Below are 17,538 nucleotides of genomic sequence, written 5' to 3'. Positions count from 1 at the left end.
ATATTGGCTGGGGCTGGTGGGACTTGTAGTCAAACAACAGCTAGAGGGCCTATTAGCTCATGAGTCAGAAGGGATTTGAAGCTCAACGTTCCCTACAAGCAAGGATGGGGAACCAGCGGGGATCCAACCTCTAGGGCTTGGTGGACTACCACTCCCATCAGCTTCAGCTGGTATGACCAGTGAGGATGAGAATTGCAGTTCTGCAGCATCTGTAAAGTTTCTGATTTCTGACCCCTGCCTTTAAAGGACTGCAGTGAAGGCCATAAAGCTGATTGCTGTAAATCTTAAATATGGTGACAGCTTCCTTCCCAAGTTTTATAAATGAAAAAATGTTACTCTCTTGCTGAATAAGACACTTAGATGTTTCATTTTGTAAACTTGGAAAGGAAACTTGTGATGCATTTCCTCTTTTTTTACTGCTAAATAAGTTTCCAGCTTAGAAGCAATAGTTCAGTGGCAAAGCACCAAAGGAATCCAGTTCTCCTTTGGAATATTCCAGGTCCTTTCACTGAATTATCAGCTTAATAAAAAAACATCTCTAGCCCTTTATATATAAAGACAGGCAGCAAAATGTGTTGTCAAAATTCTTGCCAATTGTTCACTAAGAAGGAAGTCTGTTTCTGCCTTCTGGGATAAATGATGAGCATTTCTTTTAAAAAATTAAAGAATTAAAAGTGTATTTTATAATTAATATTTAATGCAATTAATTTGAAACCTATTATGCTGACGGTCACAATATGTCCTACTATACAGTGGTTGGTTCTCCATTTTGAAGGGCTGTCAGAGGACATTACTTGAGGGGATTCTCGGTTTCAGGGCTACCTGGTCCAAATCTGGTTGAAAGATATGGAACCATAAGAAGGGAGAGCAGGAGCCTTAAAGCTGCCTATCCATAATTAGCAGAACCTGGTCAGCAGACTGAGCAGGCACACAGATCAGCTGATGTCTTTCCCACTAGTCATCCCTTCTAAATTTGCATCTATATATAAAAATGACTACATGCAAATCTGTGTCCCTTTTTTGCGACGCAGCCCACCTTTATTGTTTTTTGCCAATGCATAACTGACACCCCTAATTAGGCTGCATGTATGACCTTAGGACTCTACATGCATACATGTTTGGCATGCATAATGCTCCAGGTTTGCTCCAGTTTAAGGATTTAAGGTCCCAGACCTAAGGCAGTGAGGACAGGGAATAACAAGCTGCCAAATGGCCTTTTGGATCTGCTGATTACAAGGCAGCTGAGCTCCTTCTGTTCCTGTTTAGGATGAAAAGACTTCTGTGTTAAAGTTACGGCAGTCTCTGAGCCCAAATTGTTTTTCTGCACCATTAAAAAAAGAAGCCCAAACCAACAGTTTGGTGCTTAGCATAATCCCCAGTAATGATCAGTGGCAGCTAAGCATGCAGCTTGCAAGATGACAATTAGAAAGTTCAGAATTATCACTTTTATGTTCTTCTCTAGGAAGGAAGGGGCAAAGGATATTGTTTGTGGGTGGCAAAAGCCCTGTAATAAAAATATGTGCAACTTATATTTGGCTTCTAGCAGGTAAAAAAATCAAAAAATCATAACACTTTTTTCGTTCCTTTGCATGGAGACCAGCATGGCTCATGTGTGGTGACCAGAAAAATGTGCCATCTAGCCCTTAGAACTGGTTCGTTCAGCAATGTTAGCAGCAAAGGAGAAGTCATATGAAGGGACAGTTGGGTCTTGGCCTCCAAGTAGTGTAAAAGATGGCAGATAGCCATCTGTATCTGAAGCACAGGAGCAGCACTGGGTAAAGACATTTTGCTGTCCAAGACTGACCAACGAATGAACCTCACCACTATGCTGGAGTCAAGGTGCATACTACCAAAGGCCAGCCAAGTTATTTTGACACCTGAGGCACTCTTCTAAATTTTTATAGCACCCTTGTAGCGAGCATTGCTTGGGAATTCTAATAAACCATTAAAAAAAATCAGTGGTTTGGAAATCAGCAGTTAAAATCAGTGTAGTTTTGAAATATGCCACCTGCCATCTTGATTTCTAACGCCGTCTCATCGTATCCAAGCACAGACAAAAAAAAACACTCCTTAATCTGAGGAACCTCTATGTAAAATTTGGTTGTGACAGCTTAAGGGGTATCCAGATTCAGAGAACAGAAGGACAGACAAGACAGCTTTCCAAAATATATAGATTTGCTTTGTGCCGTTGGGTCATATAATTATATCATACTTGAAACATGCCAGGCCATAACATAGCACACTTCTCCCCTCAATTAATTTCTTAGCACCTCATCAGGTTTTCTTTTTCCTTCTTTTTTGCATTGAAGCTAAACTCGTGGCCGGTTAAGTTTTAAAAACCGCTTTGAGGAGGCTAGCAGCTTTGGGTCTCCGCCATGCCTTAACCCATCACCGGAAAAGGACAAAGGGAAAGAAATACCAGCTACAAACCAGGCTCTCGCTCTCTCTTTAATGGAAGGTTTCCGGCTGAAGCCTCGCACACATGTTGATACATGCTTGAGGCAGACTCTCTCTTTGAAGAGAGCAGGGAGCTAGTTAAGCATATTTATAATATAGAAGAACAAAGGCAACAGCGCAGCTGCCTTTGCCAAGGAGGAGTAAGTGCACACTCCTAAAAAGGACTGTGCAGAAGGACCACCAGCTTAGAGGCAGGTGGTATGTGGGTTTGGGAGAGTGTCTACGATGGCCTGACCTGTGGAAAAATATCCCCTTGAAGAGCTGGAATGGAGGGAAGGGGCACACGGTGGACACAGCAACAGAATTGCTTTCTTCCCTTTCTCCGAATACAGGCTTGAGATCAGCCATGGTAACGGACAACTGTTCAGAAAGCTGTTGGGAAGTGCTTCTTTACTGCAGGGGTCAGGTGTATTGGGATCTACTGGAGAATAAGGCTTTCCAACTGGCAACAATTCCAACAATTATTTAACAACTGGCAAGAGAGCCATTTTTTGTTCTTGCTGAACTGGGCTGTTGGAACCCCTATCTGTAATAACTCAAATATAGATTTGTTTTTCATATTCATCTGACATATGGATTACGGGGTGCAGTAAGCCTTGGCCCCCTAAGCTACCATTTGGCATCTGGTTTTCTTCCCTCCTGAGCTACAGTTTGCACTTGGCTTTGGTTGATTGGTAGACTTCAAGTCTCTAGCAAAGACAAACACACACAAAAGAGGTCCCACAAGCCTGAAGTCTGTTCAGTCCTATTTTACACAATGCACGATTCTCCACAGAACTCTCATGTAGGAGCTACATTTGGGGGCCCTGAAGCTTGAACTGATATGGGGGCCCCTTCGCAACCAGCAACAAGGTCTGGAACAAGGGCTTCGGTGGGGTTTTTCCACAACAGATCGCCACTTAAAAAACAAAAAACAACTGCTCCATGGCACAATGGGTCAGTGCATCTCTTTGTTAACCAGAAGGCTGGTGGTTCAAGCCCACCCAGGGACAGCTGTGATTGCAAGGGATTGGACTAGCTGCCCCTTTAGGTCCCTTCCAACGTCACAATATGATGATTCCATGATCTCAGATTTTGATTTAAATGGATGTACAGTCATGCCTCGGGTTGAAGTAGCTTCGGGTTGAGCGTTTTCGGGTTGCGCTCCGCGGTGACTCAGAAGTAACGGAACGCATTACTTCCGGGTTTCACTGCTCGCACATGCACAGACGCTCAAAATGACGTTACGCGCATGCACGGAAGCGGCAAATTGTGACGCAAGTTGCGTTCGCTTCAGGATGCGAACGGGGCTCTGGAATGGATCCCGTTCACATCCAGAGGTACCACTGTACTGGATTACCTCACGTCAAAGTCACTGGTGTGAATATTTCCTATGCCTCAGAGTTTTCAAGTTTTGTGGGGTATGCATGATTAAAGTCACTCCTGGGGACCCACCAGGATTAGGAGCTGTGAAGCTGAAGCTTTGTGAGTTTCATAGTGCATCCGCGCCGCCTACAATGGATCCTCACCTCCTGCTAAGAGCGCTCCTGTGTAGAGTTCCAACCAGCCATGCCATCCTGTAGCAGCAGACTGTTTAATCTCAATTTTCCTGCTCTTGTTTCCCTTTTGCAATGGAGCCTTAGCATTAGTCCTGAGCAACCTCAGTCCCTGTAGCAGACAGCAAGTTGAGCCACCAGTGCCGTCTCTGCCAGGAGGAATAGGTGGAAGTCAGCGCAGTGCAAAAGCACCAGGGATCTGTAATCAGATCTGTTTAAAAGCCCATCTAATTCATCCCTTTGGGATACAAGCTTGTAGGGCAAACGGGCTAGGCGCCAGTGTCACAGAATCATAGATCTGAAAGGGACCCCAAGGGTCATCTAGTCCAACCCCCTCCAAGACAGGATTTTTTTTTTGCCCAATGTGGGGCTTGAACTCAGGACCCAGAGATTAAGAGTCTCATGCTCTACCATCTGAGCTATCCCAGCAGATATGTATTCATGGTTTACTACAAAGGTGGTGTACAGTTTTTTCAGCCCAAGAGCCACCTTCCCTTCTACATAACCTTCTGGGGGCCACATGCTAGCGCTGAGCAGAGCTGGAGGCAAAAGGGGACCAAGTAATGAATGTGCATTTCACTTCTGCCCAGCAGGCTAGTTGATTCACACTCACCCCTGCTTCCCCATTCTCCATCCACGAAAGCAGGAGGTATTGCCAGACTTCAAGAATGTTATTCCAGCCAGGCGAAAGCAGGGCCGACAAAGGGTGTAACTCAGGAAGGTGTGTGGCCTGGGGAGAGGCCCAACAGCCAGATAAAAAGCCACACTTGGTCCCTGGCCCCAAGGTCTCTCATCCCCAGAGAATGGACAGGATATGTAAGTCTTAGTGAAGATTTTGCACTAGCGTAGGGCAGAACTGCTTTCACCAAGTTGTCAGCATGCCACGTTTGCTAGGCTTCTTCTGCCTTCTTAAGTATGAAAATGTGCTCAACGCCACTCTTAAATAGTAGTGCTAAGCCAACATAAGGGGTGAGGCAATTCAGCTTGCACGTGAGTCATCCTAGTGCCCTGGAGGGTAGATTTTATATAGCCATTACAACCATTTTGTTGTTGTTTTGGCCTGTGTTTCAGCAATATTGCATTTTATTACCCCCTTTTAAGTTAATTCCAAGTCACTGCTGACATCAGCAAGCATCAGTTAGAACAATCTTTTCCAGAGGAATCCACGGAACAAGAAAGGGCCAGGTTGGATTCTTTACCAAGCGGCTTGTTTCAAGCTCTCCTAGAGAAGTTACTCCACAGCTTCTGCATTTCTTATGTTTCCCTTTAGCTAGATGCCCCCTACTGACTGTAGTTGGATTTACACCATTTAGCTGGGGGAAAGTCACAGTGAAATCCTACACAGGTCCACACCCCACTGAGTACACTGGAACTTACCGTATTTTTTGCACCATAACACTCACTTTTTTCCTCCTAGAAAGTAAGGGGAAATGTCTGTGCGTGTTATGGAGCGAATGCCTGCGGGTGGCGGGGGAGATCTGCTGCAGTCGTGAGCAGAGGATCCATGGTTTCCCTTCCTTCCCTCCTCCGTGGTTACAAAGCACAGATCCACATGGATCCTCAGGATTTTTGCATTGGGCTACTCCAAATTCACTGTCCGATCACATGTCTGTGGCCACAGCATGAACCACAAAAATCATATATCCACTATTTCGTTTAGAATATTTTTTTTCTTGTTTTCCTCCTCTAAAAACTACGTGCATGTTATGGTCTGGTGCGTGTTATAGAGCGAAAAATACGGTACTTAAATATAAACAAGTATAGCATTGCAATCTCAGATAAGTAAATTGCAAAGAGGTGATTTGCAAAGTTCAAGGTTAACTATTTTTCCACAGCATCTGAGGTAAGTGTGAGGATCACCAGGTTACTTAAGGAGACTTCCATCTTATCTCTAAATTAAATGTAATTTTCTTTACATGAAATATAAATAATGACACTTTGCAGTGACTTTCTTGCATTCTCTGTTTATTTGTCAGTTTAGAGACCTCTCTAGAAAATCACTTCCAGAATGTCAATAAAATTCAAACAATGACTTTGCAAATCATGCTTATTGTGGAATAGAGCAGCCATCACTGTTACTTCATGAGAGGATGGCAATAGTGTTTTCAAAATCTAACCATCCAACAGATCAAGTACTGGAGCACTTTAATGTAAACAGAAAACAGCAGTGCCAGAAGGGGGGAAATAACCTATGCTGGTCCTGCTGAAATCATCCTAATCTGTACCCAAACAGAGGTAACTTTGCTGCTTCCCCACCCATCTGCAATGTGCATGTGCGAACAGCAGCCCATGAGATGAGGAGTGAACAATTCCCCCTTCTACATAGTGAGCCAGTTCACACATAAAGCAAAGTCAAACCATGGTGAGAACACGCAAGTATTGCCAGGGAGGAGACTGCCAACACTACTCCTGCTGTGAGCTAAACCATGGTTTGGCTTAGCATGTCACCTGAACCTAGGATCGTGCTTTGTCTCCTTTAGACAAACCATGAGCTGTGAACCCAAGAATGAACCCTGGTTATAGCTTGTGGTTTATGTGAAGCGAGACAAACCACAAGCTTGTGTACAGACAACACTAAGCCATGCCCAAGTTTAGCTCACAGCAGCAGGACTTGGAGGAGGGAGTGAAGTGGCTTCAATCTCCTCTCTGGGAACCTGCATTTTTGTGATAATTGGTTTAGCTTTGCATTTTATGCGCACAGCTAACTGACATGCTCCTTTGCAGTTTTAAAGAGCAATCTAAAGCTTTACTCACTGAAAAGTAGCAAGACTGCTGGGTAAGTTCTCCAGCTTGCTGCTTTAAGAGGAAGTGTTCCTTACCTTTTGAATGACCAGGTGCAGTGGAAGACAGGACTTATGTACCTCGAATGGTTGCTCAGCTTATGTTTCTCATTTTTCTAGTGCTAGGACACAATCTGTCCATGCCAAAGCAATCACAGCTTCTATAGCACCTGGATGCCCTGATTCATGAGGGACATCAAGGGAGAGTTAGCTTCTCTTCAAGGAATACCAATTTTTCTCTAACAAAGTTTTCCAACTGAGCTGTAATCAGGGATTCCAGTAAACATACATACACAGAGAACCTGCTGTACCAAGTGAATCATGGGCAACACAGCTTGTGCAAACCTACCACCCCTCATTCAACAGAACCACCATGCTAGTGCACTTATGGGAGCAACTATCTGATCATAGACTTTTAAAGTAGAGTACCTGTGACAGTAGTCATGCCACATAGATGAATGATATTGTTCAGGCTTTATTGCAACTCACAGTGCAAAAAAAGATTCCCTTTCTATCTCCAATAGTACAGATTGGTACATTATAAAGGAGATCAAACAACTCATGTCAGGAGAAAAATACAAAAACAACCAAGTGAGAACAGTAGTATTTGTACTTGGTCTACACCAGAGAAAGCCTCCTTGCAGATTGGTGGCTATCAAATCAACATTGGTCAGAATCTCACCATGAAGGGCACAGATAATTTATTAAGAGTGAAGAATCTTCTGAACAAGGTTGCTTTTAGATTCTGCTAAAAGAAATTCACCCAATTTTAGATACCACTCTAGAAACGAAGGGCTATGTGTCTTGATTTAGCTCCTCTTAGCAAAGAGAGCCCCTCACCCCCAGGCACAAACTTACTTTAATGAGTTCTAACATAGAGTCTGTGTCAGTTTGTATTCTAGATGGAAACAACCTTCAAGCACTCTGGTGGGAAAAGGTCTTCAGCAAGAACAGTGCTGGCCTGTTCAGGGAAAGACTTCCTTAGCCTTTGATCACTGCTATGGGTCTCAGTTTAATGGCTTTCTTGCTGATGCCAGCTGCATGGCAGGTGTTAACCACATCCGTCACATTCTTGTAAGATTCAGGTGCCTGGGATAAATGAGATGTAAAAGGAGAGTTAAGAATATGTTTTGAGGTCTTTTTCTGTTAATAATAATAATAATATCAATTTCTATTCCACATCATTCAAAAAGCTACCAGGCAGCTTGTAATACACGAGGCTCTCAATACATGCATACATTCATAAGATTAATATAATGTTAGAATAAAAATCATTTTAACTATTTGATTTAATTTCAAAAATCATCTAAGCAAAATCGCTTAGGCTTTCCTTGATACAAGGCCAGTAATCTCAGATAAACTCTCCAAAATGTGTGCTTAAAAGAGTAATGCCTTCCTTTGATTTCTCAAGATTTTGGTTAAGGGGAGGTTCTTAAAGAATAATTAAGCAGATTGGTGCTACCACTGAAAAGGCTCTTCTTCCTCCTCCTATAGTAGCTCCCTCAAAAAAAAAAAAAGGGGGGGGGGCTTTCAGCAGATCCCATACTACCAAACTTAAAAAGACAGGATAACTTACACAAGGAGAGCACCTATTTTCCCCCCATTATTGTTTATGAAAGACTATATTAAGTCCTTTTGAACAGGTGTACTGTAAACCACCCTGTGATTGTCCGATGAAGGGTGGTATAGAAATGTAGCAGTAGTACTAGTAGTAGTAATAACAACAATAATTTTCAACAAGCTTCCCTCAATGTTTAGGGAAAAAACTGTTTTTTGGGCATCAGAAGAAATAACTGAAATGAAATGTACAACATTCGCTTGCTTTTCAGACTCTATTAGTGATACAAAAGGAATGTTCTGAACAATGACATGGGACACTGGATGTTCCCAAATGAGGGAGGGGAGAGAAGAGGAAACCATTTTAGCCTGGAAGAGGTTTAAGGTTCTTAGAATGGCAGAGTACAATAAAGTGTTGTGTCCCCTTGTTGCTGGGAGACGTTAATACTTCACCAGGAGAGGAAGCTCACTCCAGAAGTAAATTCCCACAAAGAAGTTTATAAATCACCTACTTCTTCCATAACCAGTTTGGGGGATGCAACCCGGATTGCAATCCCCATGTCCGCCAGCTTGTCCAATACGTCCTGGAAATCCAAGTTGCGCCGAGATTTTGCACGTGACAATGCACGGCCCTGAAAACGACAATCACTGTTTCAGTTACTGCCATATACTTCGGGGAAAAGTTAAAGGGAGCGCTGAGCAGAGCCTGGGATACATACATTTTTAGGAGGGAAAGTGCATCTTATGGAGCAAAAAATACGGTAAATGTGAAGCGAGGAAGCACTTGAGTAAGAGCAGTGATGGGCAAAGTAAATCTGGATCTACCAGTAAATCACTGGGTGTTTCAAATTTACTTGCTAAATCTACTGCCTGACTCCCAGCTATTGTTCTCCTGCTGGAAGTATTTCATTGGAAGCATATGTGTTCTGCACAAGGCTCCAGTTGATGAAACTTGGGGTTCTGGTAATAAACAACCTATATCCAACTAGATGGAAAGCTGCCCACCCGCAAGCTGGGTGAAAGTTGAAAGTTGCTTTGTTACTCACCGCTCCATGGCAGGTGGTACCAAAGGTTTCAGTCATGCCTTGTTCGGTACCAGTAAGGACATAGCTACAAGTTCCCATTGTTCCACCAATCAGGACAGGCTGACCAGTCAGCTGCAGAGGCAAAAGAAGGGTGCAGAGTCAAGATGACACATCCCCTCAAGCTGTAAGCATATGCTGCTCAGCAAGGGTCCACTGAAGGTCACTACTGATCCACTCAGGGTCAAGCTTCCATAGTGAATCAAGGAAATGTCAGACAGGAGACATGCAAAATTTGACCAATCGGGATGTTTTGAATGCAATACAGTAGTACAGCAGACACTGAGAAATATAAGTCTTGACAGCCAGAAGGTTGTATGGTTACATGAAAAGGAATAAGGTAGAAAGGTGCACCAATGCAATTGTAGGAACATGAGCTGTTAGGTGTGGAAGTCCACGAGGAGTAACAAATATACTATTTGCAGGACCTGCTGGCAGTGGCAAGAAAGAAAAGGGCAACAAATTTGTACCTGGTAATCAACCGCAATGAGGGGGTGGTGAGGAGGGAAAGCCCTGGTTGTTCCCTTCCGGTGCACCAGCAGGGTCCGTTCTTTTCCATCTACCACATGCTGCTCTACTTTGGCAATGTTGTGAGATACATCATAGATCACATGCAGATCCAGATCATCAGGGGTGGTATTGAAGACTTTAGCAAAAGCCTAGAAAACATTATAGACATAAGCAGCAGTCCTCTGAATTCAAAAAAAGAGCCCAAATAATCTGATGAACACATAACTTACGGCTATTACCATGATGGCAGTGGTGGAAGCCCACCTCTCTGCAGTGCCCTCACATAGCTCTACTGATCGTAACTCAGCAGTTTAAAGTTCAAGGGGAAAGTCCATTTTCCTCCCAAGAAAGACAAAACTCATTAATGGGGCCCAGCCCCATTCATACATCCTGTTTATGAGGAAGATGACAAGGCACTGCACCACCAATCCACAAGCCAGTTAAGCCAATCTCTTCCTACCAACATGGAGTGATATGGACTCACTTCTGTTACAAAATAATTTAATTGTTCCAGAAATGTTACACAGGTGTCAATCAATCAGAATGCAGCTGAATAGATCCCACTGGGGCTTAAAGAGATGGAAGTGAACAAGTTCATGCTCTTTCTTCGCACCTGTCTGGTGAGGAAAGTCATGGAAGAACGATTGACCCATGCATAGTTTCCAGCTGCTGCCATTCCCTTCAAGTAGTCCTGTCCCTCCTGGGAAGCAATCCTGGCACATGCCAGCTGGCGGTCGTTCACTATGATCTTGTCTCGCTTCATAGCTTTTTCCATAGCCACTAGGGCATCTGTAAAAGGGGTGGGGGGTGGGAAGAGAGACAAAAAGCAAATTCAGTGTAGGTCTCCATTAAGCCCATCTAAACTAGCATAGCCAGAAACTGGACATATCTGAGACTTCCACAAATGCCAATGACATGCATGAAGATTGGGAGGAAATAACCCATAAAGCAGTAACTGGAGTTTGTGGATACCTTCAAGAAGGGGGGAAAGTTTCAAGGGCAAAGAAGAAGGAAGAAAAAGCCTAGATACCTGTAGCTACTTGGTGGCCAAGGCCTCTGCTGCCACTGTGGATCATCACACAAACTTGGCCCTTGTGGTCTATGCCCATCTTCTTGGCAGCATATTCGTTAAAAATTTCATCTACAACCTGGATCTCAGCATAATGGTTTCCTGCTCCCAAAGTCCCCAGCTGTCGAATAAAACAAGAAAGCTTAGCAGATACTGAAATGGGGAGCAAAATGGAAGACAACTGGTTTCCCTTAGAAAGGTTGAGGCAATGGCCTGCCAGTCTTTGATGCCATGCGGCATCTCGCTAGAGGAAGAGATACTGCTGAGAGCAAAGGTTTCAGCTATAAGCCTGAAATCTACCTGAGTGTTACAGTTAACTGAACTGTACATTATTTGCCTCAGTTTAGAACTGTGGGAATATAAATTTCCTTGGCCCATGTAGTCAATGCCCTGTGCTTATCTTCATCTGCAGCCAGACACCTCTGCAAAGCTCAAACCCAGGACATTGATGCCATGACCTCCATTGATCAGATGCTGAGGAAGGGTTACTGTATCTGTACATGGAGGTTTAATTTTTAGCTATTATCCTCCTACTTGATATTTCTTGTTGCTGTTGGTTTCATAAGTTAATCATATATTGGACAACGCAAAAATTGACCAATTTTTTTTACATGGGAGCTCAAAGATGAGGAACTTGTTGCCTTCAGATTATTGTGGGACTCTTAACTCCCATCAGCTCTAGCCAGCACGGCCAGGGATGAAGGGAATTACATTTCAACAGGATCTGGAGCAGCATAGGTTTCTCATCCTTGTCCTAACAAAGCAGCATGCCAAGACATTGGTTTTCAGGAAATTCCTTGAGCTTACTCAGAACTGAATGATACTTGAACATAGATTCTGCCCTCCCTGGCTACCAGCAAGTCCAGCACCTTTAGTCAGTGTAAGTTGTTTTAAACTGTTTTTAATATTGTGTCTTAATTGCTGTAACCCCCTGTGGGATATTGTGATATTGTGATTGTGATAGCAATAGCAATAATAATAATAATAATCCTCTCATCAAGACTTATTTTTTCCTTGCATATTCACACTCTGCTGAAATGTACCCAAGAAGTTAGCATGAAGTTCTAAGTAGTAATGCAACATCATCTCAGCAGACCAATTACCTGGGGCAAACCCCTTTTCTTAGCCCTCGCAGAGACTTTATTTGGATCAGCTTGCAGCATCCTCCCATATTCTTCACAGTGCTCTTTATCCTCAGCCCAGGCATAGCCTTCTCGGAGGGACCAATCTACCCCCATCTCCAGAGCCTCCTCTAAATCCCTGGGGCAAGACAGAGAGAGATTGACTTCTAGTAATTGACGCAACTGATTGCTATTGTTGTACTGATTACATAAGAAAAACAATCCTGAACTTTTGTAGATATCCAGATTTTTTTGGTTGCTCTCAGTTAAATCATTTCAGACTGCTGACTGTGGATTCTTACTGTGTATTTTCACTATATACAGTGCAATTTTGGTTAAGGGGGTGCTATTTTTAAAAAAACAATTAAAAAAATACAGGACCGAATTAACAATGACACATGGCTGTTTATTTCCTACTTCAACATGGCTAGATACTTGCCTGTTAAGGTACAGTTAGGGCTTATTAAATTTATACATTGCTTCCCACACAAAAAGACAAGGGTGGAAGGAAGAAGGAAGACACTCTTCCAGTATGGAGATGCTGCTGGAGAAAGGAAAGTTAACACTTACTTGGCGTTCATAGGAATGACACCCTTGGATCCCACACCAACAGGAATGTGGTCAAACATGGCCTGAGCAAGCTGCTCCTTCACAGGTTGGACATCACTCTCATCAAGATTGGTGCGCAAGAGCCGTACGCCACAGTTAATGTCAAATCCGACACCACCTGCATGAGTAAAATAAATACAAATGCACCCTTCAAAATTCATACATACAATTGCAGAACCGACTCATCACCACAATCAAATGTTCTTCAAGAGAAGTTATAGTTAAATATTTTTCAGCAAATGTCCCCTGACGTGGGACAAGTAAAAACATCAACCCCTCAGTTTTGTTAGTCAGAAGGAACACAACTAATCTGCACTGGTTTGGAAGGCACAAATTACAAAAAGATAGCACTTCATGGAACTTCTGCTCAAGGAGCCTGAATATGCAGAATTCATAAGGGTTATTTTATTATTAAAAACAAATATACCCTTCTTACTCTAAAGCAAGCATTCCTAAATTGTATTTGTTTTAAGTTTGCTTCAGGGTAGATGTATTCATTGCTACAATACATTACAGTTAATAGTGTCCTAGGAATGGATTTCAGAGAGTCCAGTGAGACAATAACTGTAAGTTAATTGACAATTTACATATTCATCTGCAATGGTACCTCCATCTGAATGAGTACAGTGGTACCTCCGGTTGTGGACGGGATCTGTTCCGGAGCTCCCATCAGATCCCGAGATTTCCGCAACTGGAGGGGCCGCTTCTGTGTGCGCATGCACATGCGGCAGTAGACCGCTTCTGCGAATGCGTGCACAGCAAAAGCCCGGAAATATACTTCTGGGTTTGCTGCTTACGTATCCTGAAGTTTACGTAAGTGGAAGGATACGTAAGCAGAGGTACGACTGTACTGTGAAACACATTTTGTTTTCCCATCTGGTTTCAATACACTGCATAGATCTGCAGAATAAGGGTTCTCTCCCTGCACAGAGAATATCACATTCAAACTGCTCATACCTGGTGATACTACTGCTTCTGGGTCATTCATATCAAAGGCAGCCATGTTACCAATAGCAAACCCATAGCCTGAGTGGACATCTGGAAGTCCTATAGATCTCTGAAATTCATTTTAAAAATAAACAAAAGAAAGGCAATCAGTCATAAGATGTGAACAAATGAGGATTCGATGACAGCGTGGACTCAAGTTCTACTTGCCCTGCCACACAGACACTGCAAAACGGGCATTTCTTTTAAAAAATCCTGTTCCTAGCCAAAAACTCAGCAGAGTAATGAAGGGCAGCTCACAAATGTAGAAATTGGCCAGAATAAGTTGCATGTAGGCCCCCTTCAAAAGTAAGTGGTGAATGTAAACAGCTGTCATCTTGCCCTGGATTGCTGGTGTTTAAATGTCAGGAAATTGTTGTGATGGGTTAATTTAATGAAGGCTGAATTATTTCAATTTTTTTTTTGGAATAATTAAGAGGGCAATGCTACAAATGCTGACAACACATATGGGGCTTCTATTTTGAAACAATGGGTCAACAGGATATAGGGACAACGCTTTAAAATCACTCACATGAACAATGCCAGGCAGTGCAGCTACATTTCCGATTTGTTTCATGGCTGGGAGGAAGCCACCAGCTCCTACAAAAGATAGATGATGAGAAGCACAATCATCCTCCTTTCATACAAATTTGTGGTTGATGACATCACATCATTACATCAACTTTCCTTTAAATTTACATGACCATGTTACACAGGTGAAAACTTCACTGTGAAGCACATCTACTTAGAACTGGCACAAGGCAAGCTGTGACCAAGAACACAGATGTTTCAAAGCCAAGATTAAGGGGTATTTGGTTTCATTTCAGTACAGTTAAGATCCCTTTTGACAGACCAGTAAGTACTAGCTTAAATTAAGCAAGCAAAATTCTACAGCATGTTCTACTTCTAAATGAAGCCTAAGTCTTAAAATAAGTTGTATTTCACCATAGTCTGACAAATGGCAGATTAATTATAGAGGGAACATTTTCATGAAGGCTCATAATATTTTTCATCAATTAAGAATCACTCTATGGTGCCTGAACATATAGGCAGTCCTAAACTCTAAATGCATTGGTTGAATCTATGTGAATTCTGGATTCATCAAAAGTGAATCTGGAGCTAGGATTCCACACACAACAAACCAGTGAGATTGGGTGACAACAACACATACTAACCTCCACCTCTGCATGAATTTCTTAACTCTTCAAACATTAACTTCTCTAAGGGATCGTTCACGTAGAAGACGCCTTCCACCTACAAACAGAAGAATGAGGAAAAAGGGAAACAAAATGCATCAATTCTTACATAAGGGCAGTAATAAAAATTTACCATTCACGCAGAAGCTGGAATGTAGCTGCATCTAAGCAGGCTACAAGGCTTAGCCACAATTAGGGAAACTTTAGTCACTTCTAGTAAAGGTTTAGATGGACTAAAACTAGGAATATAATAAGCTTGGCTGAACACTTGTTATAGAAGCTGTTGAGTTTCAGTAAGAATTTCAGATATCTTGAATCATGGAACAAAATGTATCTTCTGACCCACGAATGACACCAGTGCTGTAGTTAGTAATCTTCAGTTAGAGATCAAAAGTGAGAACTTTGTTGAGGAGTCCTAGAGACTCTCATCTAGTTGTGACAAAATGAGAGGTAGCTTCTCAGAAGTACTTGAAGCCCTAAACATTTCTAAAATACAGTTTCCTTCTTATGGGGCAATCTGGGAAAGTCTGTATCTTGGCTCTAGGCCACAGAAGCAACCCAGACCACTTCTGAGAACATGAAGGACACCAAGACCTAAATACAGTGGTACCTCTAATTTGTTCCGGAGGTCTGTTCTTAACCTGAAACTGTTCTTAACCTGAAGCACCACTTTAGCTAATGGGGCCTCCTGCTGCTGCCGCGCCGCCGGAGCATGATTTTTGTTCTCATCCTGAAGCAAAGTTCTTAACCCAAGGTACTATTTCTGGGTTAGCGGAGTCTGTAACCTGAAGCGTATGTAACCTAAAGCGTATGTAACCCGAGGTACCACTGTACTGATTGCTGGTAGCCCTTTTTAAGACAGCAAGAATACAGCAACACCCAGCAGTGATGGAAACCTGCTTCAGGAGGCATTTTTTAAAAAGAGATTTTATCATGAATATATAGGTTTACTTTCAAGCGGTTTTAAAACCGGTTGAATACCACATTCATCTCACTAGAGAAAGGTTTCAGCAGTGCTTTAACGCTCCACATGCATAAATAGTGCAATCATAATGCTACTAATAATCCGAATGTAGCATAAACTAACTTCAAACCGGGATTTGACACTTAATGTACTGAAGGATGATGTACGTCAGAAGGCATCCCCGCCCAACCAGGTACGGAAAGCAGCTGGGAATGCGGTTCTTAAATCTTGAGGAAGCGGCACTCTGCACATGCGTAGGGGAAGTCTTAACCATTACTTCACTTAAGTAATAAAAGCGAGCCGGGGGGGGGGGCTAAGCACCGGCTGAGACTGAACCCGCCCCTACGTGCCTGTCCACACACAGATCCCCGCCGCCCTCCGACCCACTCACGTTCATGTTGGGCACGAAGCCCTTCTTGATACGCCAGCAGTGCTTGTCCAGCTTGTCCAGGTACTGCAGCTCATCGTTGTAGCTTCGGCTCATGGCGGCGATTCCTAGCGAGCTCCGCTCTCTGCCGTGGCTCCGTGTCACTGAATTCCGCCAAGGGCGCGCACACGCTCCTCTTCAGCGCCGCTACGGAAGCCGAGGAGGTCGCGCGCGGCCTCCCTCAGGCAGAAGCTGAGGAGGACTAAAGGATTGGACGGCGCCCGCAGAGGCACAAACTTCGTTCCCCTTTCGCGAACCAACCAGTGGCTTTCTTCTCCCCCCCCCCTACCTCCGTTGCAGTGTCCAAAACGGGACCGCGTGTTGAATTAGCTGGTTGTGGAAGTGACCGCGCTTGGTGTGGGTCAAATATCAAAAGAACGGAAGATCTTGTGAGCAGCCTTCTTGCGCCGCTTTAAAGGCTGCAGTTCTTAACCCTGCTTTTCTGGTGAGTAAGCCCCACTGAATTCAGCAGGGCTTGCTTCTGAGTAGACATGGTTAGGGCTGCGCTGTAGCACATTTTTTTTAAGGCATGAGATGTTTACTGCAAAAGATGGGTGGACAAAACCTTTGGAACCTCTCTGGTGCTTTATTGTGGGTATATTCTGCAACATATTCTTGACACAACTGTAGTATGTTAGTGGTACGTTTCTTCTGCTTAGTAGTTATGCAGGGTGGATTTGATTTAAATCAAAGCAATTTAAATCACAATTTAAATCACTAGTCAGTAAGACTTGGTTTAAATCATTTTATTTTATTTTTTTACAGAAAAAAAATTCTTGCTGGTATAATCTTAATATTTACAACTTGATGAAGGTTTCATTTTTGAAATAATAAATTTTCAGAGTAGTTTTTACAGTTATATCAAAAATTGCTGATTTGGTTATACTATTATAATTATAAATAATAGCTATAACATTCTTGTGGGGCTTAATAGGTTAACTGTTTATACTTGGACAACTTTTCTGCTATACTTTACTGGAAGGAGAAAAATAATCATTAGTAACAATTTAAACAATTTATTTAACTAAAACAATTAATATTATAGCATACATATCCATGTTTGTTAACTGATGTGGTTAAACGATTTTTTTTTAAAAAAAACTGTGTTTTAGCACACACAAAAAACTTAAAAGAAATCCTTATTTCCTGATGAATAGCCTTTGGACTATAATGCAACTTAAGCAGAAAACTATGTTTAGAAAGATTTTTCCTCCAAAAGCATTTTATTTTAAAAATCCGATTTAAAT

At 42.6% G+C, this 17,538-nt stretch overlaps 1 protein-coding gene across 1 annotated transcript; it reads right to left on the bottom strand.

Annotated features, from left to right (window-relative positions):
* Positions 1-5,936: 5,936 nt before the first annotated feature.
* On the bottom strand, positions 5,937-16,447 carry RTCB (RNA 2',3'-cyclic phosphate and 5'-OH ligase). The gene is made up of 12 exons (XM_082241217.1): positions 16,256-16,447; positions 14,880-14,958; positions 14,237-14,304; positions 13,678-13,777; positions 12,682-12,838; positions 12,094-12,250; positions 10,952-11,111; positions 10,535-10,710; positions 9,882-10,070; positions 9,376-9,486; positions 8,842-8,961; positions 5,937-7,861 (listed from the first exon to the last, which is right to left on the bottom strand). The coding sequence occupies exons 1-12, from the start codon at positions 16,346-16,348 to the stop codon at positions 7,754-7,756; spliced, it is 1,518 nt and encodes a 505-aa protein (XP_082097343.1). The 5' UTR covers positions 16,349-16,447; the 3' UTR covers positions 5,937-7,753.
* Positions 16,448-17,538: the final 1,091 nt, after the last annotated feature.

This window comes from Podarcis vaucheri (assembly GCF_965113315.1).
Source record: "Podarcis vaucheri genome assembly, chromosome: 10".
NCBI lineage: Eukaryota > Metazoa > Chordata > Lepidosauria > Squamata > Lacertidae > Podarcis > Podarcis vaucheri.
This window is presented reverse-complemented; position numbering and strand designations above follow the sequence as displayed.

Excerpts from the sequence above, each read along its gene's own strand:
- RTCB (XM_082241217.1), bottom strand. The coding sequence starts at position 16,348 with ATGAGCCGAAGCTACAACGATGAGCTGCAGTACCTGGACAAGCTGGAC. Across the intron at positions 14,959-16,255 it reads GCTTCGTGCCCAACATGAAC|GTGGAAGGCGTCTTCTACGT; the intron begins GTGAGTGGGTCG and ends TTCTGTTTGTAG. Across the intron at positions 10,071-10,534 it reads TGACTTTCCTCACCAGACAG|GCTTTTGCTAAAGTCTTCAA; the intron begins GTGCGAAGAAAG and ends AATGTTTTCTAG.